The 24,441-nt window shown below is 41.1% G+C and overlaps 1 protein-coding gene across 1 annotated transcript; it reads left to right on the forward strand.

Annotated features, from left to right (window-relative positions):
* Positions 1 to 13,353: 13,353 nt before the first annotated feature.
* LOC129638900 (germ cell-less protein-like 1) lies at positions 13,354 to 15,274 on the forward strand. The gene has a single exon (XM_055563631.1). It carries the CDS (start codon positions 13,373 to 13,375, stop codon positions 14,855 to 14,857), a length of 1,485 nt encoding a protein of 494 aa, XP_055419606.1. The 5' UTR covers positions 13,354 to 13,372; the 3' UTR covers positions 14,858 to 15,274.
* The last annotated feature ends 9,167 nt before the right edge of the window (positions 15,275 to 24,441 follow it).

Raw genomic sequence — 24,441 nt, forward strand, 5'->3', positions numbered from 1 at the left:
TGGAGTTCATTTGAAACACTGGACGAAGTGCCAAGTATCATGAGCACAGGTGGCATGCAATGACAGTGGGAGTTTGTAGACGTTCTTCTCTTATTGCCTCTATGTTTTTAGTGAAGTGGAAAACAAAGTCAGTGGCAGTGAATGAGGATAGGAGAGAGGATGACAGAGGTATGAGGAGAGAGACAATGTAGGAAAGGGTCATCCAAGAGAGCAGGAGAATGAATGAGCTAGGGCATTGGTTCTTAACTCCAGCTTCATGGTAGAATTACCTGGAGAAAGATAGGGGTCTAGTTTCATTCTTTTACATGTGAATATCCAATTGTCCCAGCACCATTTATTGAAGAATGACCACTCCATTAAATATTCAATGAATATTCTTGGCTCCCTTCTCAAATAGTAGTTGACCACTGAACTTGTGGTGATCATGATTTCACTATATCTATAAATCAAGTCATTATGCTGGACACTATACATTTATATAGTGCTGTATGTCAAATATATCTCAATGAAACAGAACAAAGACAAAATTTTTTTAAACCAAATACCAAAAAACAAACAAAAGAATCACCTGGAGAGCTGTTAATGGTTTGTACTACCAATTAAATGCAGACTTTCTAGACACAGAGTCAGAGCATTGGTATTACTAAAAGCTCTTATATCTTTTTCTAATATTCAGCCACGATTGGAAAGATCTGGACTAGGAAAGTGTAGTACTATTTTCAGACAACTTTAAAGACCCACTTGAGATTCATGGTCATGGATTTAAGATGGTACCATTCATCACGGTTTCTCTAGCGACATTCAACTGGGCATTGGAGACCTGCAGGTTTTAAGCAGGTATGGAGATGATCTGACAGAAATGGAACTTTGGTATGAGGTAGAGGGTGGGTGACACGGCGGGGGGTGGGGGGGTGGGGAGGGAGATTTGAGGTTATTTATACATAGGAGAGGTATTTTAATAATTGATCAAAGGCCTGAAACTGGGTAAGGAGGGAAACAAGGACATAAAAAGTGTGAAGAACAGTAAAAATTTGCAGGGCTAATGGAGAGTAGGTCCCATTGGGGGTTGTCGAACTGTCAGTTTCAGGGCACTTGGGAAGTGGGTTGGAGAGAGGAAGTATTTATTGGGACATTGCAATGCTTGAAATTGACATGATTTGCAGTTATTGATGACAGAGTCCAGGGCAGTACTTTCAAAAGAGTGATAATTCCAAAACCTAGTGCATGTTTTGGAAATGTGTATGGGTGGTTTTGAATGTCAAAAGATAGATGTGGGGTGGGGCGGGCGGAAATTCCCTAGCGGTCCAGTGTTTAAGACTCTGAGCTTCCACGGCAAGGATCACGGGTTTGATCCTTGATCGGGGAACTAAGATCCTGTCTGCTGTGCAGTGTGACCAAAAACCAAAAAAAAATTAAAAAATGAGAGAGAGTGGAGGTCGGAGACCACAAACCAATCTCTAAAAAAGAAAGAAAGAAAAAAAAAGATGGGAGGGAATTACTGGTGATCAAGATCAGGGATGTGCAGAACATCCCTTAAGTGGAAGATAACATGGTCGTCAAATAGCTTACTGAATACAAGTTGAAGTGAAAAAGCCATTTAAATGCATCCCAAGGTAGAAACAAACTCCATTTTGTGGATAACCGCAAATCATACAGTTTACACAGTTTCAATATGGACTGACATTTCTATATTATATATGAAATGATCATGTAAATCAAGGAAACATTGTATTGTGTTTATTCTTTCACAGTTTCACCAATAACTGTGTACCCGTTCAGAAAATCGTATCTCTGAAAGGCAACTGCAACGTGTGGCGTTGTACTGGAGTAGCCAGTACAGTACACCTGATTTGATATGATTTGGAATTCACAGGAATTTTGTGAATAGGGAGAGGAATAAAGGTATTTGGCCCTCATTTCACATTGGGTAAAATACAGTATCTACCCCACAGTGTCCTTGTGGCTATATATTATTTCCATACCAATCAACATTTTCAACAGTCCTTGGCAAGTAGGAAGACTTAGGCAGGTGTTAGCTGTTATTTATATTATCATCATCACCACTGTCTTTGTAGTCATTATTATTCTAGAGATCCAGAAGGTACGGGTTATTTTGAAGTTTGTGGCAGACACTGTCTCCAAGATGAGACAACTTCTTTTTCTATTCATTTGTCTCCCACCCCTCTTGAACACCAAAGAGGCAAGCTTGAGTATCAGCTGGTGCCTCTTTCATAGAAAATGTATAAAGAGGCCCGATGTCAAGACGATACAGGGGGAAGTGCCTAGAAAGAAGAGCGTAAAACAGGCATGAAACAGGAAAAGTCCCCTCTGTTCACTGTTGCACATTCCGAGAAGGCTCAGATTTTATTTATCTTGGAATTCACATCGTTCTCTTTCCTTCCTCAGGTTTTCTTGCATACAAATTTTCCCATGAAACGTCTGTCCCTGTGCAAAGAATATTTTACTCAAACTCCCTTGTTTTCCTGGAGAACCTCTACCCTTCTTTCAAGCCCAAATTGAAGATGACATTGGTTAAAAGAGAAGAGGAACAACCTCTGGGAAATTATCTATTTCTTAAAAGTAATGAGAAAACTGGCAATCAAACTGCAAGCTTTCTGGTGTTTTAACTTGTCCTGTTTCCATTCCGTCCCCAGCTTCATGGTAACTTTGAGAAACAACAGCCTGAAACTGCAGTGAACACCAACAGCCTGGTAGCTGCCAGAGAGAACAGAACAGGACTGGAATTCCATCCAAGACCCATTCCCAGAAAATTGTTATTATTTGACCTGTCTGGTGATTCCCTGGAAGCCCCGGTGGACAATCACTCACAAGGTTGTCTTTATTTGGTCTGACTCAGAGCTCACCCGATGGGAAACAAATTTTCCCCAGGGACAATCGTCAAAAACTGTTAGAGGCAATAGGACCACAACTGCCTCCAGAAGTAGATAAACAGGTGGAGAAGACAGTAGGATAACCAAAATGTTAAAAGGAAAATTAGAGAATAGATATGTCCATGTAGAGCTTTGAAAAGCTCCCATATATTCCTGGGGATGTAGAAGGCTGTGCATAAGATTGTGCCTGTGATCAAGAAAGACATGAAAAGACTGTAAGCTGTCTTATTCAGGCTGACCTTGAAGCTCCTTGCAAGGAGAAAGTGGAAGCTAAGGCAGGATTGTTAATGAAGGGTTGTGACTGAAGGGTTGAAGGTAAGTCCTAACAGGTACACAGAGCCCCATGGCACACTGGGAAACTTATTGATTCCAGGTATTTAAGGAACTCATCTCTGTCTGTCCAGTTGTTAACAGACCACTGGCTAACCATCAGAGCCTTTCGTGGCCACATATGACAAAGAATACAGACTTTACATAACTATTTCAGAAAATCGTCACACAAATAGAACTATGACAACAACAGTGACAAAAACCGGGGTGGGACTGAGGATCAGACATATGATTCTCATGGTTGCCGTAATATATTATATAAAATATGCAGTTTTCAAGGGGAAAAAAAGAACCTCAGGAGACATACAAAATATATGAAAACAAATTCCAAACACAGGAAAAATACACACTCTATAGAAACCATTACCGAGGAAGCCCAGACATTGGCCTTACTAGCCAAAGTCTTTAGTCTTCTATTTTAGCATGTAGAAATCTCTAAAATCATCTATTTTAACATGTGCAAAAAGAGAAACTGATGCAAAGAGAGTGATCTGAATCTCTGGACAGGGTGACTGGTGAAGGACTTTCTCTGCCAAAGCCAGCATGTAAACACTGGAAGAGATGCCGACATCTCCAAATGAGCAGACACCAACACGAGGACACAAAGATCACAAATAATCAGGGAAACATGACAGGAAATGAATAAAGTTCCAATATCTGACCTTAAGGAAATGGAGAACGATGAACTGTCTGACAAAGTATTCAGAATAATCCTCTTAAAGAAATTCAGTGAACTGAAACAAAACACAGATTTTTTTTAAACTAAATGAAATGAGGAAAATAATACATAAACAAAATGAGAGGTGCAACAGAGAAATCAAAACCATTGAAATAACACCAAACAGAAGTCCAAGAGTTAAAGAGTACAATGATGGAACTGAAGAATGCAATAGAGAACTTCAACAGCAGACTCGACCAAGCAGAAGAAAAAGCCAGTGATCTCAAAGACAGGTTATCTGAAATTATCAAGCCAGAGGAATCAAAAAGAAAAAAAGAGAAAGAAACAGGTAAAGATAGCCTAAGTCAATTATTGGATACCATTAAGAGAAAGAATCCATGCATGACTGGAGTCCTGGAAGGAGAGAAAAGGAAGAAAGGAGCAGACAGTTTATTTAAAGAAATAATGATGAGAACTTCTCAAATCTGGGGAGAGATCTGGGCATCTAAGTTTATGAATCTCATAAGTCCCCCAAAAGACTCAATCTGAAAAGATAGTCTCCAAGACATATTGTAATAAGAATGTCTGAAATCAAAGACAAGAGAAAAATCTTGAAAGAAGAAAGAGGGAAAATAATCTTCCCATGAAGGGAACGCCCATAAGGCTAGCAGTTGGGGTTTCTCAGCAGAAAACTTGCAGGCCAGGAGAGACTGGGAAGCTATATTTAAAGTGCTAAAGAAAAACACTGCCAAATAAGAATACTCTACCCAGAAAAGTCATTCCTCAGAGATGAAGAAGAGATAAAGCCCTTCCCAGACAGACAAAAACTGCAGGCGTATACCCCACGACTAGACCTGCCCTGCAAGAAACACAAAAGGGAGTTTTTCAATCTGAAACAACAGGATGCTAATTAGTAACATGACAACTTATGAAAAAGCATAAAACTCACTGTAGAGGTAAGAATATAGTCAAATTCAGAAGCCTAATACTGTAACGGGGCTCCACTGGTGGCTCACCAAACAAGAATGTGCTTACTAATGCAGGAGATATGGGTTCAACCTCTGGGTCGGGAAGATCCCATGGAGAAGGACATGGCAACCCACTCCAGTATCCTTGCCTGGAAAAGCCCATGGACAGAGGAGTCTAGTGGACTGCAGTCCATACGGTTGCAAAAGCACTGGACACGACTTTGTGACTAACCACCACCACCACCAAATACTGTAGTACTGGTGCACAAATCACTTTAAACTCTAGTATAGAAGTTAAAAGGCAAACATATCAGAGATATGAAAATCTACTATTTGTCGATGGATTCAGTCCAGTTCAGTTCAGTTGCTGAGTCGTGTCCGACTCTTTGCGACCCCATGAATCACAGCACGCCAGGCCTCCCTGTCCATCACCAACTCCCGGAGTTCACCCAGACTCACGTCCATCGAGTCAGTGATGCCATCCAGCCATCTCATCCTCTGTCGTCCCCTTCTCCTCCCGCCCCCAATCCCTCCCAGCATCAGAGTCTTTTCCAACGCGTCAACTCTTCGCATGAGGTGGCCAAAGTACTGGAGTTTCAGCTTTAGCATGGTTCACATCAGGCCAAAAAGCAAACTGAATGGGGACACAATACCTCATCAGCAGAGAGGATGTCTAAAGACTTCCATAGTGTCATCTAAACATGCCCCAAAGCATGGCCTTGCCCTCCACAGGGCTAAGACCCAGTTCCACTCATCAGTGGACAGGCATTGGCCCTTTGCTCCAGGAAGCCTGCACTAGCCTCTAGAGCAACCACACCCACAAAGGAGCAGACACCAGAAACAAGAAAATTACGATCCTGCAGACTGAGTCTGACAATAGTAGGCCAGACCATAACCTGGGGACAGCTGGGTCCTGGCTCTGTCCACTATCAGGCCAACGCAAAGTGTAGGACTTCCTGGACCCCAAATCCCACTCTGTCAGGACTCCCTCATCCAGCAAAGATTTGAAATGAGTTCTGAGATCCCTGGGCCTATAACCAGACTCCTGCCTGCCAGTAGTAGTCCAATACGGTCCTCAGGATATGACTTCACTTGCCCTTGGGTGGAAACAACCCTAAAGTCTTTGGGATCCTGATTCCTTTCACCAGCGAGTCAGCACTAGCCCCAGAGCCACCTTGGGCTCTACAGCCAAGCACTTGTGACCAAGTTCTGATGAATAGCAACCAGCACCATCTGCACAAAGCAGGCCCTCATAACCAACAGGACTTGGGGTCAAACAAGCCTACCAGACCATCTACGTAGTCAGCCTGCGACAACAGAAGGACATGTGCAGCCCCATTAGGGGGAACCCCTAGATCATAAAACACGAGTGCTGAGAGGGGAGTACATGGCTGAGACACATAAGATTTCTCCTACATAAGGCCACTTCTCCAAGATCAAGAAATGTAGCTACTTACCACATATATGAAAACACAAATGGCAACTTGGGCAAAATGAGGCAGCAGAAGAATATGTTCCAGATGAGGGAAAAATATAAAACCCCAGAAGAAGAACTAAGTGAAGTGGAGATAGGCAATCTACATGAAAAAGAATTCATAGTAATGATAATAAGATAACAAAAGAATTCAGAAGAATGAATGCAAAGGATAAGAAGCCACAAGTTTTTAACAAAAGTTAGAAAACATAAAGAACAAAAGTGAAATAAAAAATAACTTAGGAATTTTTTACAGTAGGATTCATACCTACTGTAGGAATCAACAGTAGATTAAATGTTGCAGAATGGACCAGTGTGCTGGGAGACAGAGTACTGAAAATCACTACCGCTGGATGACGACAACAACAACAAAGAACGAAAAGAAATGAGGGCACTTTAATAGACCTCTGGACTAGTGCACTAATATTCACATTATGCAGGCCCCATAAGGAAAAGTGAGACAAAGGGCCTGAGAAAATAATTGAAGAGATAATAGCTGAAAACTTTCATAACATGAGGAAGCAAAAAGTCACCCAAGTCCAGGAGTTGCAGGAAGTCCCTTAGAGGATTATCCCAAAGGGAATAAATCACACCAAGACAAATTGTAATCAAAATGAAAAACATTAAAGATAAAGAGAAAATGTTAAAAGATGCAAGGGGAATGCAAGAAATAAGAAACCAGGAATCTCCCATAAGGCTATCACCTGATTTTTCAGCTGAAACTCTGCAAGCCAGACAAGAGTGGCCCTATACATTTAAACTGAGGAAAGAGAAAACCACCACCTAGAATACAACCGAGAATTACTCTCCTGAGCAGGGCTCTTGTTCAGATTTGATGGAGAAATCAAAAGCTTTATAGACAAGCAAAACCTAAAAGAATTCACTGCCACTAAACCAGATTTACAACAAACGGTAAAGGAACGTCTCTAAGAAAAAAGAAAAGGCCACAACTGGAAACAATGAGGAAATGAAAAAGCTCACTGATAAAGACAAACATACTGTAAAGGTAGGCAATTATCCACACAAAGTTGGTAGGAAGGTTAAAAGGAATTAGGAAAAAAAAAAAAAAAAAGAGTAAAATCTACTGTCATCCTAGTAAGCAGTTAAGGTATCCACAAAGCAGTGAGATGCAAAATATGACTTCAAAAACAGTCATGGTGAGGGGAGGAGAGTACAAATGCAGGGTTTCTAAAATGTGTTTAAAATTAAGAGATCAGCAAATTAAAACAATCATGTATATATATGGACTGATATAAAAAAGCCTCATGATAACTGGAAGCCAAAAATGTATAATAGATATAGACACAAAAAAGGAATAGAAACATAACACTAACTATAGTCATCAAACCAAAAGAGAAGTGAACAAAAGACAAAAAAGGAAAACAAATCCCAAACAAGTAACAAAATGGCGAGAAAAACACACTTATCTATAATTACCTTAGATATAAATGGATTAAATGCTCCAACCAAAGACAGAATGGCTGACTGGATCAGAAACAAGACCTGGATATATACTGCCTACAAGAAACTTACTTCAGATCTAGAGACACATACAGGCTGAAAGTGAGGTGATTGAAAAAGCTATTCCAACAAATGGAAAATTTTTAAAAATTAATTGGAGAAGCCATACTTATATCAGGCAATATGTACTTTAGACTGCTACAAGAGGCAAAGAAGGACACTACATAATGTACAAAGCATGAATCCAACAAGAAGATATAACAATTGCAAATATATATACCCAAAAAGGAGCACCTAGGTATATGAGACAAATACTAACAGAAATAAAATGAAAAATCAATGCTAATACAATAATGCTAAGACACTCTAACACCCCACTTACATCAACCCCACATCATCCAGACAGAAAATGAATAAGAAAACACAGGCCTGAATTAACACATTACATATTAAATGCTCTTAATTTTATCTTATCATATATATATATATATATATATATGCTGCTAAGTCGCTTCAGTCGTGTCCAACTCTGTGCAACCCCATAGACGGCAGCCCATCCGGCTCCCCCGTCCCTGGGATTCTCCAGGCAAGACCACTGGAGTGGGTTGCCATTTCCTTCTCCAATGCATGAAAATGAAAAGTGAAAGTGAAGCCACTCAGTCCTGTCTGACTCTTAGCAACCCCATGGACTGCAGCCTACCGGGCTCCTCCATCCATGGGATTCTCCAGGCAAGAGTACTGCAGTGGGGTGCCATTGCTTTCATATATATATATATATATATATATATATATATATATATATATATATATATACACACACACACACATACACACACACACACACAGAGCACGTGCGTTCCATCTGAAAGCAAGAGATTACACATTCTTTTTTATATGAATATGAACCATTCTCTATAAGAGATCACAACCTAGGCCACAAGGAAGCCTCAGTAAATTTAAGAAAAATTTAATCATACAAACATCTTTTCTTACCACAGAGCTCTGAGACTAGAAATCAACTACCAAAACAAACAAGAAAACTGGAGAAAATACAACAGAATCACATGAAGGCTAAAAAATTCTGTTACAAAACACCCAATGGATCATTGAAGAGATTAAAGAGGAAACTAAAAAATATCTAGAGACAACTGAAAATGAAAACATGGCGATCCAAAATGTATGGGACAAAGCAGAAACAGAAGCAGACAAAGAGAAACAAAGCAGAAGTTTTTAGTGACACAAACTTACCTCAGGAGACAAAAAAAAAAAAAAAATCTAATATAAACCACCAACCCTTACAGCTAAAGCAACTAGAGAAAGAAGAGCAAACAAAACCCAAAGATAGTAGAAAGAAAGAAATCCTAAAGATCAGAGCAGACATAAATGATCTAGAAGCTAAAAGAAGCCAGTAGAAACGGTCACTAGTGTTATCACTAAAAGCTGGTTCTTTGAAAACATAAATAAAATCGATAAATGTTGAGCCAGACACATGAAGAAAAAAAGGGAGAGGGCCCACATCAATAAAAGCAGAAATAGAAAAGAAGCTACAACCAAGACTACAAAATACAAAGGACGATAAGACACTACAATGAGCAACTATACACCAATAAAATGGACAACATAGAAGAGGAAGACAAAGTCTTAGAAAGGTACTATCTCCTCAGACTGAACCACGAAGAAATAGAAAATAAAAACACACCAGTTACCAATACTAAAATTGAATCAGAAATTTAAAACGCTCACAAAACAAGGACCCAGGCTTCAAAGGTGAATTCTACCAAGCATTTAGAGAAGACTTGATATTGATCCATCTGAAACCATTCCAAAAAACTGCAGAGGAAGGTATTCTCAACAAAATACTAGTCAAGCAAATTCAATAATGCATTAGATCATAAATCATGATCAATTAGGATTTGTCCTATGGGTGCCAGGAATTTTCATTATCCACACACACACAAAAAAAAAATCACTGTGATATACCACCCCAGTAACAAAATGAAGAGTAAGAGCCCTATGATCATCTCAGTATCTGCAGAAAAAGCTTTGGACAAAATTCAACATCCATTTATGATAAATAGCCTCTCTAGAACATATATCAACAACACATTAAAAGAATTATACACCATGATCAAGTGGGATTTATTCCAGGGATGCGCAGATTCTTCAATATATGGAAATCAATCAATGTGATACACCACATTAACAAATGGAAGAACAAATACCATATGATCACCTCAACAGATACAGAAAAATGTTCAACAAAATTCAACACCATTTATGATTAAAAACTCTCCAGAAAGTGAGCACAGAGGGAACCTACCTCAACAAAATAAAGGACATACAAGACAAACCCACAGCAAACATCAGTCTCAACGGCAAAAAACTGAAAGCATTTTGTCTAAGACCAGGAACAAGACAGAGATGGCCACACTCGCCAGTACCACTCAAAACAGTTTTGAAGTCTAGCCATGGCAATCAGAGAAGAAAAAGAAATAAAAGGAATCAAAAACGGGGGGAAAAAAGTGAAATTGTCATTGTTTGTAAATGAGATGATATTAACTATGGAAAATCATAAGGATGCTACCAGAACACTACCAGAGTTTATCACTGAATTTGGTAAATCTGCCAGATATAAAATGAATACACCAAAATTTCTTGCATTCTTATACACTAAGGACGAATGATCAGAAAGAGAAATTACGGAAACGATCCCACTTTACATCACATTTAAAATATAATAAAAATACCTAAGAAGAAAACATACCTAAGGAGGCAAAAGACCCGTACTCAGAAAACTATAAGGATTGATAAACGAAATCAAAGATGACACAAAAAGGTGGAGAGATATACCATGTTCTTGGAGTGGATTAATCAATATTGGGAAAATGACTACACTACCCAAACTGACTAACAGATTCGATGCCATCTCTACCAAATTACAATGATATTTTTCATGGAAATAGAACAAAAATGTTTACAAATTGTTTGGAAGAAAAAAAAAGGCCCGGAACAGTCAAAGCAATCTTGAGAAAGAAAAATGGAGCTAGAGGAATCAGGCTTCCTGACTTCACAATACACTACAAAGCTACAGTAACCAAAACAGTATGGTACTGGCACCAAAACAGAAATACAGACCATGGGATAACAATAGAAATCCTAGAGATAAAACCAGTCACCTATATCAACAACCTCAGGTATGCAGATAATACTACTCTTAATAGCAGAAAGTGAAGAGGAACTAAAGAGCCTCCTGATGAAAGTGAAAGAGGAGAGTGTAAAGCTGACTTAAACCTCAAAAAAAAAAAAAAAACAAAAAAACAAAAAACACTCATTCAAAAAAACTAAGATCATGGCATGCAGTTCTATCACATCATGGCAAATAGAAGGGGGAAAGGTGAAAGCAGTGACAGATTTTCTTTTCTTGGGCTCCAAAATGACTACAGACAGTGACTGCAGCCATGAAATTAAAAGATGCTTGGTCCTTGGAAGGAAAGCTGTGACAAACCTAGTTCAGTTCAGTTCAGTCACTGCTTCATGTCCAACTCTTTGCGACCCCATGAACCGCAGCACACCAGGCCTCCCTGTTTGTCACCAACTCCCGGAGTTTACCCAAACTCATGTCCATTGAGTCAGTGATGCCATCCAGCCATCTCATCCTCTGTCATCCCCTTCTCCTCCTGCCTTCAATCTTTCCCAACATGAGGGTCTTTTCCAATGAGTCAGCTCTTTGCATCAGGTGGCCAAAATATTGGAGGAGAATATGTTGCTTCAACCACTTAGGGTCAGTGCCCCTCACCTGCAGGAAGCAGGTACTGACAGATTTCTCTGCCCCTTTCCCCTCAGCAACAATATTCTCCTAAAATAAAAAGGGGGAAATGAGAGACTTAACTTAGGCAGGTTGATAAGGAGTCAAAGCCTAAGGCCCCTTTAAGGAGGAGATAAACATTCTTTCTTTTTCACAGTCTTTCCTATAGATATGTAGGCCTCGTAGGCAGCAGTATCTCTTATTCAAGGACATGCCTTTTTTTTTTTTTTTTTTTTTTAAGCTTTGGATATATGTTATGGGAGAAGGTCTGGGTAAAAACTTCCACAGCTGTAGCTCTGGGTTAACCTGTTCCTTCTGGCTGATCTCGTGCTGATGTCATCCCAGGAGGTATGTTAGAGGAAAGGGTCTGGAAAAATTCTCGCAGTCTTGAGGTATCTTTTATCTATTCTCAGCAGCTAGTTGAGAAGTGTATAAAGCCTTGCTTAAACTAGTGAGGTGGGTTCTCTCCTGCTCCCTTCTGATGTCTATGTCTCAAGCTTTTTCTGTCACTTTCACTTTAGATAAAATCTACACAATGCTCCAAGTGACTGAGACTGTCTTGACTGAGACTGTCTTTGGTCCCGAGTTAAATCTTCTCCTTCGGAGACCACGAATCTGGCGGCACTGTTCACCATTCACCATAAGATGTCACAACTCTAGAGTCAGTATTCATGTTTGTCTCATGCCAAGCACCACTGAACCTGAAGCATTATATAGACCTTCTTATCAACTTTCTATAGCCATCTAACAGAGAATATTTAAAATGTGATTTAAGGTTATCCTGTCCTATTCAAAGTGTGTAAACATTCTACTCACATGATTTGAATAGGACAGAATCTTGGCGACCCCATGGACACTAGTTTGCAAGTCTCTGCTATTCATGGAATTTTTCAGGCATGAATACTGGAGTGGGTTGTCGTTTCCTCCTCGAGGAAGTCTTCCCAACCCATGCCCCATGCATCTCCTGCATTGGCAGGTGGATTGTTTACCACTGGGAATGTTTGGGAAGCCCCAAACATTCTACTTAGGCAAGCTCAAATGACCTGAGAGACTTACCATTTTCAAAGTTTTTTCCCTTGTATTGTACTTTCCTTGTCATTGAAAGGTCCAGACTCTCTCTACACAGTATAATCTGTGTAGCATGTAACACTTGTCAGTATTTAATATTATTAATTTCCTCAAAAATCAAAATCCATCTCATTCCCTCCTCATTTCTTTCACTGTTTAAGTTTGTTACATGCTTAGCTGGTGTCTAAAATAGAGACAAAAGCAAAGACTGGGCAAACATTGCCACTTTTATCACAGAAAATGTTTTCACAGCCACAAATGATGGGATACCCTAAGAAAATAATTACAGAAATTAAGGTGCATAGAGCACAGAGCTGGAACCAAGATGTAATTATCCAAAAAAAGGAGTGATCACTAAGTATTTCAAATGGGGAAGAGGAAATTATGTTCTTAAAATTCATGGGGAAAATTCATACACAAAGTCCTCTGTTCCACCATTATCCTATGAAGGGAGCCCCAGAGAAATCATCCCTGGAGGGAAAGATACACAGAGTGGAATTCCTGGTACAGAGTGCACTTCTCCCGTGATGGGGAGTGGGAGGGGTCGGGGAAAGCCTCGTGGGCGTGGCTTTGCGTGGCGTCCAAGATGACGTCACAAACATCAACCGTATCCCACGACACCATGGGCTGAGCTAGTGCCAGCGGCAGCTGCGTCTGGGGAGGAAGCTTGCCCTCTGTACCCATGAGGTAAAATCCATGGGAGCAGTAGAGAGTTGGATGCCCTCGAACAGAGTGGGGCATGCCCCAGAGGAGCCAGGTGCTCCTGAGGGGGAGGAGGAGGCCGAAGAGGTAGCAGGGGCAGTGATAGAGGAAGGGGAGGAGAGGGAAAATGCCAGACCCACCACTAGTCAAGGGCGCCACAAGCGGAAGACAGGCCCAGAAGGGCAGCTCACAAAAGCGACCCACAGGAAGAGAGCAAAAGACAGATTCGAGTCCATTTATAAGACACTTTTTCTGAGAGGAGAAGGGAGTGATGTTCAGATCCGTGCCCTGGGGGAGGAGTGGAACTTGCACAAGGTCTACTTGTGCCAGTCAGGATACTTTGCTAGCATGTTCAGTGGTGCGTGGCGTGAGACAACCATGGATATTGTAGAGTTGCAGATGCCTGACGAGAACATTGATTGTGAGGCATTGCACGAGGCCTTAGGTTTTCTGTACCGAAACTCTGTGCTCATCCCACCCGGTCGAGTGGTCCCCATGCTGGCCACAGCCAGCATGCTGCAGCTGGACAAGCTGATTCAGCAGTGCGGGGAGGTAATGAAGGAGACGGTCAGTGATCAGACCGTGTGCAGCTACTACTGCTCTGCTGAGAGCTACGGACTCCAGAACATCAGGGCCATGTGTCTTCAGTGGCTGCTGGACAATCTGATGACCCAGCATAGTGAGGAGTTATTGAGAGAAATTAGCCTGGATCTCATGAAAGAGGTCATTGCCTCTTCAGAGCTCATCGTGATGGAGGTAGAGATGGATGTGTACACGACGCTGAAAAAGTGGATGTTCCTGCAGCTGCAGCCGACATGGAGAGGCCCCCGCAGAGACCTACTGCCTGACGCCGACTCGTGGTTTGCCAGGTCCAGGCAGGAGTCAGAGGGCACCGCTTTCCTGGAGACCGAGCAGGGCAGAGCCTTCGTGCCAGCGTTCCAGCAGCTGCGGCTTGCCTACATAATCTGCGACCTGCCGTCAGCACGCATCATCGACCAGGATGCACTGATCCCTGCCACGTGGCTGGCCCCAGTGTACAAAGAGCAGTGGCTTGCCCTCCTCCGGGCTGAGCAGACCAGAGACCTCGGGCCCGTGGATGTCTTCGTGTCCGACCTCCAGAGGACCAGCATGCGGTGCGGGGGCCGGCTCCTCAGGGATGCGCAGCGCACCTGGCGGTGGGCAGGCTTCAACTTCGGCTGGGACTTGGTGGTGTGCTATGCCAACCGGCGCATCATTTTCAAGCACAGCGCGCTGAAGAAATCTTGCGGTCTCGGGGTCAGCTTACTCTGGCAGAGAAAGGTCGCGTTCCGCTTGCGCCTGGCCTCCTTGGACAGGGCTGGAAGAGCCATTTTCCGGAAGCAGACAGAATTCCAAGTGCTTTCACTGGGAAAGGATGAAGAGCTAGAGGTGGTGAATCTGGAGAACGAAGATGTGGTTTTCCCCATATATGTGACCTGTAATTTCCTGTACCTCCCCAGAGAGGGGCGTTTTCCTCAGTGAGGACTCCTGAAAACAAAATCTCAGAGAGGTGAGCAGCTCTTTCCCTGGGGTCAGGGACGACCAGCTTTGTCCAGATGCCAGCTCCTTCTGCGGGACCAACCGGACTTGCCCACCTCTGGTGGCCCAACTCTGTCAGAGTCTTTGTTGAACTGTAGCTCATAATACTTGAGGTTGTTTACCTGAGCCTATGAAGAGGAGAAATTTTAAAGCCCTGCTCCCCCAACACCTTTAGAACTTATTTGTGCTGTTAAAGTGGCAACCTGTCCTCCTGGTTTACCATCCATCAATGCCCCCTCCCATCATTTCTGCCAAGTCAAAGACCAGTTGACTTGAGAGAGCAACCTGTGAACCTACCTACTCTACCACTGTTAGGGAAACTCTTTGAAAATATGCATTTCCTTTAGCTTGATTAAAGGAACGTTAAAGAAACAGTTTGGTTTCTCTTTCAGTTCGCGTGTTTAGAGCCACTCTGCCCCACTCATTACCACCACTACCGCTAGCTTCCTTTGGATTGCTTCCCTTTCCCCATTCCCTGCCACTGAGTGTGTAGTACTTGGTTCCCATGATCTCTCACTCTGTGAACGCACCCAGGCTACACTGATGATCTTCTCTTTATTGGTTGTTCCTCAATATTCTTAGGTTAGTTGACTTTATATCATATCTTGATGTTAGTTTGGCTTTATTTTGCCTTTCCTAGCGTTTTAACCCTAGAAAGACGTCTCAAATCTTATACAACCCTATATTGGGGGTGGAGTGGAAGGCAGCAGATTGATTCTATGAGGACATCTCGGTACTAGACAGACTTTTTCTGCGGCACACAGTCATGAATTATTTATGCACCAGAATGCACTCTTTAAGCACCTTGATGGCCTTTGCCCTTCAGAAACATTTGACCTTGGAATTGTACTTGGAAAGACTCCTTCCCGCTTAAAAACAGGTCTGGTAACCTCTGGAAAGGAACGCTTTTGAATTATAATGGGAATTATTTGGCATCTGGAAGTGGGATCACGAGAAGTCCACACTAGTAATCAAAAGGGTAAGATAAAAATTGTTTTTGTCACAAAAGGAGAAGCACACTAGTCATGATTTGAATTTGTTAGTTTCTGATTACTGTTCACTTACAAATTGTCACCATCCCATTCCCTCCATTGAGTCATTTTGAGGTCAAAGAATGGAAAACTCTATTTAAGAAGCCATATAAATAATAAATACATGCTTGGAAAGAGTGTGATAAATTAATACAAGATGAACAAATAAAAAAAATAGTATACTGTATTGGTGTTTGGCGGATTCATGTTGATGTTTGGCAAAACCAATACAATATTGTAAAGTAATTAGCCTCCAATTAAAATAAATAAATTTAAATTAAAAAAAAAATAGTCACCAGATTTTAATGCTTTACTTAGTTGAAATCAGAATTTTCCTTACTGGTGGTTTATGTTTCTCTTCCCAATTAGATTTTATCCATTGTCGTTCAGTGAACAAATTCCTTTTGACTTTATCCATTCATTCCTTCCTTTTACTCTTTAAGGAGATTTGAAAGGCTTTGTTATCACAAATCCACATACTAGTATTAGAGTAATATTTACATGACAGTTACTTATATGAAATGGTTTAACCAGGAAGCTGCTGTTGCATCCTTCAATGTTTGCCCTTAATTTTGCAGCCTCCTACCCTTTCTCGTGTTCCCTTATATTCTGTATACCTAACCAACTACAAACAATAGACTTCATTTTATTTGTGTTTCAAAATAACTGGGGAGAAGAGTAAGTCATGATTCAGTTGAAAGGTAAAATTTATTATTAATATTTCTTTTTCGGTAAGAATTTCACTTTCTTTATATAAACTTTCTAAGCAATTTGAAATTCCTTTTTCTCGAGCTGAATGCCAAGATGCCATTTCATCTAAACAGAGGTATCCTCAGTTGGGAAATTCAGAGACTACTTAGCTACAAGTGTACCTTGACTGAAAGGTCTGCTTTTGTTTTCCTACCCAACTAGCTTTAAATCCTTAAATTGCTTGTTGCTGCTTACAATAGAAAGATGTTCAATAATGTACAAACAGTGACAGCTGAAATACACTCATTTAAACATTTAAACTCTCACAAACCCTGACTGTTGCCATTTGCCAGTTTGGGCAATTTAGCCAATACCTGTCTCTATTTTTTCACTTTTTTTTCTTTTCTTTTTGACTGCTCAGGATGAGGAAGAAACCTTTTCCCATGTTGATACTCATTTTGTTAGCCTCTTCGTAAAGGCATGGGGAGATGGGGAGGCAGGGCAAAATGTATAGTCATGGTAACGCTACAGGAAACCATCAAGCTAAATAACAGCAAACTAAACGCCACACTAAAGGAGATGTACCCCTATGGGATACCACGTGGTCCTTGACAATGATGAGGATTTATCCCTGTCTCTGTCTTTCCCTCTCTGTATGTCTGCCGCTCTCTCTGTCTTCCCCTATCTCTGTCTCCATTATGTCTGTCTGCATCCCTGTCTAATTTCTACCTTCTGTCTTTGTCTACCTCAGTCTCTGTCTCAGACTGCCTATCTTTGTCACTGTCTGTCTCTGTCTTACTGTCTGTATCTTTCTGTTTCTCTCTGTTTCTGACAATCCGTTTGTGTCTGGGTCTCTATGTTTCTGTCTCTGTCTCTGTATTTCTCCCGTGCTTCTGTATCCTTCTGTATCTGCATCTCTCTGTGTCTCTTTCTCCATCCGTCTGTCTTTGTCTTTCCCTTTCTGTCCCAACCTGTCTCTGTCTTTCTCCCCACCCCCAACCTTGTTTCTCTCTGACTCTCTCTCTCTCCCCATCACTATCTCTATGTCTGTTGGCTCTCTTTCAGTGTGCGTCTGTCTTTCTCTGTCTCTCAGTCTGTCTGTCTCTGTCTTTCTATCTGTGTCAATCAGCCTCTGCCTGTCTCCCTGTCTCTGTCTGCAACCATCATTCTTTGCCTTAGTTTGAATGTGTGTCTGTTTGTCTGTCTTCGCCTCCTGTTGTCAAGCGTGTGGAGCTCCTGAAGGCAGTCTATGAGAACGCTCTCCTGTTTGGAATGTATCTCTGTGCTCCCCTAAGAAAGGCTCCTGGAGTGGCAGGAAAGAAGTTCAAAGAAACCCCTGCAGAGGCTACTCAGTGGCCCCAAACCCTCCATCCCTCTTCCTGCAAAGTCCCACTGTGGATTATTACCAACTTTCTGGCTTGCGTGCAAATGCAGTGCTGCGTTAAATCAATTTCCAGCCATTAGGAACCTGTAATAATCCCTTTCACTCAGCCCTTCAAGCCTGTTTTCCCCAGCACCCAATTAACTAATAGCTGGGACTTGGGGCTCCTTTGTCCTGGGTGACTCCTCACGGAATCCCTCCCCCCAGAGTGCTCCCCTGGTCCCCTTGATTGTCTCCCTGTCAGAACCCGCCTCACAGGCCAGGCAGGAGATTATTGAGCTATTAGAATGTGTAAAGATGGGGGCTCTATGCTAATGGAGATGAGAGATAAATAAAAATATTTAACTTAATTAACCAAGCAATCAATTATGACTTGAATGCTATGTCCTCCCTGTAAGGTCCTATCTTAATGTTTCCACTTTAAAAAGTCAATAAATCATCATGTTTATCTATGAGTCTCTCAGTGTGCTCCCTCTCCCCACTTACATATTTTCAAAATAATCATATTCTTCAAGATCGAGTTCTAACACATTCAGACTCGTCTGTCCTACTGAGTGCTAGGCCCTGAGCTACAAATAGGAACCAAGAGCAGTGGTCTCCCAAAAGGCTACTTACACCCTGGGGAGGAGCACCAGGTGAGTTAGGGGTTGATAAGAAAATACTGGAAGTTCCATTTCTATTTTTTAAAATATTTATTTGGCTGTGCTGGGTCTTAGTTGCCGCTTGTGGGATGTAGTTTCCTGACCAGGGATTCAACCTGTGTCCCCTCCATTGGGAGGGCAGAGTCTTAGCCACTGGACCATCAGAGAAGTCCCCATTTCTATTTATTTATTGTTAAGCATGCCTTCTGTTAATCTCTATTCTTGTGTTTTCTTTATCATGACTGTAATATATGAATGGGCTTCCGAAGTGGCTCAGTGGTAAAAAATTTGCCTGCAATGCAGGAGACACAGGTTCAATCCCTGGATCAAGAAAATCCCCTGGAGAAGAAAACAGAGACCCGTTCCAATATTCTTGCCTGAGAAATCTCATGGACAGAGGAGCCTGGCAGGCTACAGTCCGTAGGGTCTCAACGAGTTGGACATGACGTAGCAACTAAAACAACAACAATGTATGAATACAGAAGTACACGGGTGTCATTTTTTAATTAATAAATACCCAAATATCAAGGGGACATAACTTAAAATTTTTAATCATGGGGTACCCAATCAAAAAAGTTCAGAGATGACATATGTAGAGCGGTAGTTCTCCAAGAGGAAAGTGGGAAGTGGGTGAGAGATTTAGAACGCTCTGGAGAGAACCTTTTCAGGATGGACTTGCCCATCCTCCTGGCCAGAAACCATAAGAGTCACAGGAGAACAGGTGGAAACTGTTTGTCATGTTTTCAATCTCCAGGTATGCAGATAATACTACTCTTAATAGCAGAAAGTGAAGAGGAACTAAAGAGCCTCCTGATGAAAGTGAAAGAGGAGAGTGTAAAGCTGACTTAAACCTCAAAAAAAAAAAAAAAAAAAAAACAACAAAAAACACTCATTCAAAAAAACTAAGATCATGGCATGCAGTTCTATCACATCATGGCAAATAGAAGGGGGAAAGGTGAAAGCAGTGACAGATTTTCTTTTCTTGGGCTCCAAAATGACTACAGACAGTGACTGCAGCCATGAAATTAAAAGATGCTTGGTCCTTGGAAGGAAAGCTGTGACAAACCTAGTTCAGTTCAGTTCAGTCACTGCTTCATGTCCAACTCTTTGCGACCCCATGAACTGCAGCACACCAGGCCTCCCTGTCCGTCACCAACTCCCGGAGTTTACCCAAACTCATGTCCATTGAGTCAGTGATGCCATCCAGCCATCTCATGCTCTGTCGTCCCCTTCTCCTCCTGCCTTCAATCTTTCCCAACATGAGGGTCTTTTCCAATGAGTCAGCTCTTTGCATCAGGTGGCCAAAATATTGGAGTTTAAGCTTCAACATCAGTCCTTCAAGTGAACACCCAGGACTGATCTCCTTTAGGATGGACGGGTCGGATCTCCTTGCCATCCAAGGGACTCTCAAGAGTCTTCTCCAACACCACAGTTCAAAAACTTCTGCGCTCAGCTTTCTTTATAGTCCAACTCTCACATCCATACATGACTACTGGAAAAACCATTGCCTTGACTAGATGGACCTTTGTTGACAAAGTAATGTCTCTGCTTTTTAATATGCTATCTATCTTGGTCATAACTTTCCTTCCAAGGAGTAAGCTTCTTTTCATTTCATGTTTCTGCAATCACCATCTGCAGTGATTTTGGAGCCCCCCCCCCCAAAAAAAAAGTCAGCCACTGTTTCCCCATCTATTTGCCATGAATTGATGGGACTGGATGCCATGATCTTAGTTTTCTGAATGTTGAGCTTTAAGCCAACCTTCTCACTCTCCTCTTTCACTTTAATCAAGAGGCTCTTTAGTTCTTCTTCATTTTCTGCCATAAGGGTGGTGTCATCTGCATGTCTGAGGTTATTGATATTTCTCTCGGCAATTTTAATTCCAGTTTGTGCTTGATCCAGCCCAGTGTTTCTCATGATGTACTCTGCATATAAGTTAAATAAGCAGGGTGACAATATACAGCCTTGACGTACTCCTTTTCCTATTTGGAACCAGTCTGTTGCTCCATGTCCAGTGCTAACTGTTGCTTCCTGACCTGCATATGGGTTTCTCAAGAGGCAGGTCAGGTGGTCTGCTATTCCCATCTCTTGAAGAATTTTCCACAGTTTATTGTGATCCACAGAGTCAAAGGTTTTGGCATAGTCAATAAAGCAGAAATAGATGTTTTTCTGGAACTCTTTTGCTTTTTTGATGATCCAGTGGATGTTGGCAATTTGATCTCTGGTTCCTCTGCCTTTTCTAAAACCAGCTTGAACATCTGGAAGTCCATGGTTCACGAATTGCTGAAGCCTGGCTTGGAGATTTTTGAGCATTACTTTACTAGCGTGTGAGATGAGTGCAATTGTGTGGTAGTTTGAGCATTCTTTGGCATTGCCTTTCTTTGGGATTGGAATGAAAACTGACCTTTTCCAGTCCTGTGGCCACTGCTGAGTTTTCCAGATTTGCTGGCATATTGAGTGCAGCACTTTCACAGCATCATCGTTCAGGATTTGGAATAGCTCAGCTGGAATTCCATCACCTCCACTAGCTTTGGTCATAGTGATGCTTCCTAAGGCCCACTTGACTTCACATTCAGGATGTCTGGCTCCAGGTGAGTGATCACACCATCGTGATTATCTGGGTTGTCAAGATCTTTTATGTATAGTTCTTCTGTGTATTCTTGCCACCTCTTCTTAATATCTTCTGCCTCTGTGAGGTCCATACCATTTCTGTCCTTTATCGAGCCCATCTTTGCATGAAATGTTCCCTTGGTATCTCTAATTTTCTTGAAGAGCTCTCTTGTCTTTCCCATCCTAGTCTTTTCCTCTATTTCTTTGCATTGATCGCTGAGGAAGGTTTTCTTATCTCTCCTCGCTATTCTTTGGATCTCTGCATTGAAATGGGCATATCTTTCCTTTTCTCCTTTGCTTTTCGCTTCTCTTCTTTTCACAGCTATTTGTAAGGCCTCCTCAGACAGCCATTTTGCTTTTTTGTATTTCTTTTTCTCGGGGATGGTTTTGATCCCTGTCCCCTGTATGGTGTCATGAACCTCCATCCATAGTTCATCAAGCACTCTGTCTATCAGATCTAGTCCCTTAAATCTATTTCTCACTTCCACTGTATAACATAGACAGTGTATTAAAAAGCAGAGACATCTCTTTGCTGACAAAGATTCCTACAGTCAAAACTATGGTTTTTCCAGTAGTCATGTACAGATACGAAAGTTGGACCATAAAGAAGGTTGAACACCAAAGAACTAATGCTTTCGATTGTGGTGCTGGAGGAGACTCTTGAGAGTCCCTTGGACTGCAAGGAGATCAAATCAGTCAAGTTTCCAGAAGAAACTGACCTAGATGGAATCTCTTATAACTGATATTTTAGAAATAATTTTTTAAAAGTATTATATATATATATATATATATATATATATATATATATATCCTAACAGGCAAATCTGGAATGCTTTAAACATCAAAATAAGTCATGTAGCATTGGCTAATTGGATTATAACCCGAAGTGTAAAATGTCCATAACCATACTGATGCAAGGAAATGGCAATAAATTTCATTTATATAAATAAATGTAAAATAGAGAGGAGACAAATATTCTGTACAGAAGAATTTCAAATAACAATTGATATTTTTTTTTTTTCCTGTAGGGATTTGAGTTAAACCCTTCCCCACTTGAGGATGAGCTAGGCCTAATGACTAGCTTCTAAAAATAGAGTTCAGAAAAATTATTGTACCTTTACAGAGAAGGCTGACAGACAAGATCTTAACCAAGTGATAAAAATTATCATCATGGATATTGTGCAGTTGTCTTGTAACCTTTAAGATGATGTGATGGGAAGAGCATATCACCTCTGTGGTTTTCTTTCCCAAAACCCATAACTCCAGTCTAATCATCAGAAAAATGTCAGGCACATCCAGATGGGGAACGTTTTACAGGATGGATACTAGGTCAGTACGTCTCAAGATTGTCAAAGTCTTGAAAAATAAGGTAATACTGAGAAAGAGTCACAGATCAGAGGAGACTTGGAAGACTAGACCCCTGGATTGCATTCTAGAAAGGAAAGAAGATATAAGTGGAAAAAGTGATGATGTCCAAAGAAAATCTAAAGTTTAGTTAATAATGTAAAAAATGAAAACAGTACCAGAAAGTAGCCACAAGATAGCGACATGAACTGGGGGTACCTTATTTCCTTTGTGGAATTTAAGTTGCTTTTGTTCAAGACAAATACTTTTACTGTTTCCCCCTTCTAAATTGGGAGCTGTGTGTGGGACATGTTGCCTATTCATCATTGAATCCAGGCACTAGATCAGAGCTTGGTCTACAGTAGGGTCAGCCCCTTTCATTAAATGAATGAATCTACTAATAAACATTTCTAGAGTTTAGAGAATCCATCTGTGTTGCTTTTGTGTCTATGTCTCCTTGCCCAGGAGTAACGGGATTCATTCTTTAACATCCGCTAAATGCATGGTTCTACCCTGAAGTTATTTATATATTGATGGAGAAAACATAACCTTCCTCGTGATCATTATATAATGTTCTTAAGTATAGAGATTATACAAGACTTGATCTTCTTTGAAGGGAAAGGCTACCCACTCCAGTATTCTGGCCTGGAGAATTCCATGGACTATACATACAGTCCATGGGGTCACAAAGAGTCAGACACGACTGAGCGACTTTCACTTTCACATCCATACCTGACTACTGGAAAAACCATAGCTTTGACTAGATGGACCTTTGTTGGCAAAGTAATGTCTCTGTTCTTCTGATAGACCTGTAAATACTTGAATTAAGATGGATGATTTGGCAGTGATGTAGAAGTGCTCGATTTTCTAAACCATTCCATACAAAATAACTCCAAAATTTGAAAATTAAGCTATGCTAAACTTAAAATTGAATTTCTTGAGCCAGAGAAGTTGAGTTCTTAAAACTGAAAAACACAGCAGTTCTTCCTATTTAAAAAAAAAAAATATGTAGATGAGAACATTTGAAGAGGTGTCCCCTCTTCATATGGGACACCCTTGGGAACACAAGTTCCCAAAATACTAATTGAATACTTACTTACAAATGCTGTTTCTGGGTGTTTCATGTCAATGAGCCAAGCATGGCATTCAGCAGGGCTCTGCTGGCTGATAGAAATAAGTTACCTGAAACTTTCTACCTTTCCAAATTACCAGGAGCTAGTCTACTAAAGAAGATTCCCTTGGTCAGCCTGGGCTAGAGAAAGGAAAGTAATAACATATATTTCCCAATACTCATTATGGATTTTGATATCTCTAAGTCAGGTATCTACAGACAAGCTTATTTTTCACAGATTGAGTGCATTATATGCTGCCTTAGCAATTACAGTTCAAATGTCTCTCAAACATTTTTGGAGCAACAAAAGCAGAAATATTTCTTCAATAATTCATGCTTGGAAGCCAGTATGTTAAACACGTGAGCCTAGCTACTAGTGGGTACATCTCCATGTGTTCCCGCATCCAGGCCCACAGTCTTTGGCATCTAGAATCCTTGAGGCTTTTGAGAACAAGATTTAGAAATGAGTCAGAATCTCTCATATCACTAATTAGAAAACTGAGGGCCGTGTCAGTATGTTTTCAGTGGAATCCCGGAATCCTCTGCTGTGATCTGACCACTAATTTTTAGATATGTGGGGAGGACAGTTTCTTATATGCTTTGACCTTTGAAAAGTCTTAACTTTATCTGGAAAGGATATCCTCTGATGAAGGGTGTCTTCCCTGAGGGGTACACATGCAACGGGAAGGCAAAAGATAATATTCACTAGCATTGGCTATTA

Source organism: Bubalus kerabau, chromosome X (genome assembly GCF_029407905.1).
Source record: "Bubalus kerabau isolate K-KA32 ecotype Philippines breed swamp buffalo chromosome X, PCC_UOA_SB_1v2, whole genome shotgun sequence".
Taxonomy (NCBI): Eukaryota; Metazoa; Chordata; class Mammalia; order Artiodactyla; family Bovidae; genus Bubalus; species Bubalus kerabau.

Bases quoted from the DNA above. Each gene is read 5' to 3' on its own strand.
- LOC129638900 (XM_055563631.1), top strand. From the start codon at position 13,373: ATGCCCTCGAACAGAGTGGGGCATGCCCCAGAGGAGCCAGGTGCTCCT.